The sequence below is a fragment of the Mastomys coucha genome, unplaced genomic scaffold (genome assembly GCF_008632895.1).
Source record: "Mastomys coucha isolate ucsf_1 unplaced genomic scaffold, UCSF_Mcou_1 pScaffold22, whole genome shotgun sequence".
Taxonomy (NCBI): Eukaryota; Metazoa; Chordata; class Mammalia; order Rodentia; family Muridae; genus Mastomys; species Mastomys coucha.
Genome location: NW_022196905.1, coordinates 113880297 through 113882441, shown reverse-complemented (window position 1 = coordinate 113882441; position 2145 = coordinate 113880297). Strand labels below are relative to the sequence as shown.

Sequence of the window (2145 nt, the reverse complement as noted above, 5' to 3'; positions counted from 1 at the left end):
TTCCATCCATCCATCCTTCCTTCTTTTCTTCCATCATTGATCCATCCTTCTTCCCTTCCTTCCTCCCTCCCTTCCTTCCTTCCTTCCTTCCTTCCTCCCTTCCTTCCTTCTTTCCTTTGTTACAAGCTGACAGGACTCTGGACCCTCCTGTCTCCATCTCCTTCCTAAGTGCCGGGATGACAGATCTGCATCACCAGGCCCAACTAAGGCTCCTGATTAGCCTCATCAGGTCAAAGTCTCAGACAGCCACATCATCTGCTCTTAAGTCCCTTCCCCATAACCTGAGACTAATCACGAGCAGCAGAGATTTAAGCCATAGGCTCCAAGTTCTGAATACTCTTTGGATAAATGGCTTTCAGACCCGGCTGAATCCAGCCAAACTCTTCTGCGCTCTTGCTCTTGCTTTTCCTTTCCTCTTTCCTCTCGTCCTGGCCCCACAGTAGCCTGGGTGACATACTCATGTCTGTAGCAGTCATGGGTCTCTAATTGGCTTGACATAAATCAGCAAGGTGGGTGGGAGGTACAGATACCCAGGTGACTTAGAGATTGAGGCGGGGAGTTGGGGAGAAGAGGAGCACGCGAAGTCTGAGGAACTCCTTTCCCCATTGTTTCCAGGGGGCAACGCGGGCGTTGCGGCCGCATACTCGGCTCGGAAGCTGGGCATCCCCGTTACCATCGTGCTCCCAGAGAGCACCTCCATGCAGGTGGTGAGGCGGCTGGAGGGGGAGGGGGCCGAGGTCCAGCTGACTGGGAAGGTAAGGAGGTAGAGCTGGCAGAAGCAAGGGCGGGGCTGAGGGAGGGGCTTTGTCCTCTTCTACTCCACTCCAGGGCATCCCTTCTATTTATTTTGGGTGAACACTGGCCAGAAACAGTGTCTTGGTCTTCAGTCTTCTCTCAGGAGGGCAGGGAGAAGGGGCGGGACATGGGTGTTGCACTTTGAGGGCTCGGACCTCTGTCCCACTCTGAGAAGACTCCTGTCAGAAGCCTGGGGAGTGTCCCCCCAACCCTTGTCCTCACAGGCATACAGGGACCTGAAAGGTTGGCAGTTGATAAGACAAAGGCCCGTGGGTGATGACGGAGCCGTTTCTTGTTCTGAGACCCCAATGAGAAAATAATGGGACCTCCCTTGAAGCTGTGCCTGAGCCATAGTACCCAAAGGGGTCACTAAACTTCACAGTGTGCAGCTTCTGGCTCCACCCCAGTCTTTCCCTCTTCTCTGCTTCCTTCTGGTTCCCCCCCACCCCCGAGACGGTTTCTCTGTGTAGCCCTGGCTGTCCTGGAATTTGCTATGTAGACCAGGCTGACCTCGAACTCAGAAATCTGCCTGCCTCTGCCTCCCGAGTGCTGGGATTAAAGGCGTGAGCCACCACCCCACTCACCTCTGCTTCTCTACTTCCTTCTCCTTATCAACCACTCACCTGCTCACCCCCTCGCCCATCCATCCATCTATTCTGGAACAGGGCAAGCATGTCTATAGACCTGGGGTTTATCCCTCCGTGCTCAGCAGGGCTGTGCCCCTGAGCTGACATAGACACTCCCTATGGGTGGAGTCTGTCCCAGGCACATGCTCCCTACATTTGCAGCCCACCGTGTCCACACCTCAGGCAAGCTCCATGATCAGGGGATGCCCAGAAGGAGAGCTCTGGGTGATTTATGGTGGGCACAGGGGTCAGAGCCAGCCTTGCCTACGCTCAGCTCATCCCAGGCCACCATCCGGGGACAAAAGCTCTCATGGATCAGCTGCAGGGACCCATCTGATCTGTGAGGTTGGTGTGAGAGACTTGTCCCCTCCTGTGGGGCTGAAGTTGGCTCCAGGCGACCAGCCCTGGAATACATTTACTCTGCTCATCCTGAGCTGCTCTGGCCCTGTGGTCACACAGCATTTGGGTCCCTTTGAATTTGAGGGAGACATGGTGTCCTTTGGCCGGTTCAGAGGTTGCTACTCTCATTCTGGGAGGTGTGGTCTCCCTCAGGTGGCCTCTGTTGAGTCTCTGTGGGACCTCTACTTCTCTTTAGGTCTGGGATGAAGCCAACGTAAAGGCACAAGAACTGAGCACAAGGGACGGCTGGGTGAATGTGTCCCCATTTGACCATCCCCTCATATGGTAAAGGCTATGGCTATGTTCCTAGGGAGCCAGAGCGGGG

At 55.2% G+C, this 2145-nt stretch overlaps 1 protein-coding gene across 2 annotated transcripts in view; it reads left to right on the top strand.

Annotated features, from left to right (window-relative positions):
• The window catches only part of Sdsl (serine dehydratase like), a 10472-nt gene that overhangs the window by 5669 nt on the left and 2658 nt on the right, over nucleotides 1–2145 (top strand). For both annotated transcript variants that reach the window (XM_031342300.1, XM_031342299.1), the window contains 2 exons: nucleotides 616–755; nucleotides 2017–2105. In XM_031342300.1, coding sequence (XP_031198160.1) covers nucleotides 616–755; nucleotides 2017–2105 — 229 coding nt within the window. The remainder of the gene's footprint in view (nucleotides 1–615; nucleotides 756–2016; nucleotides 2106–2145) is intronic.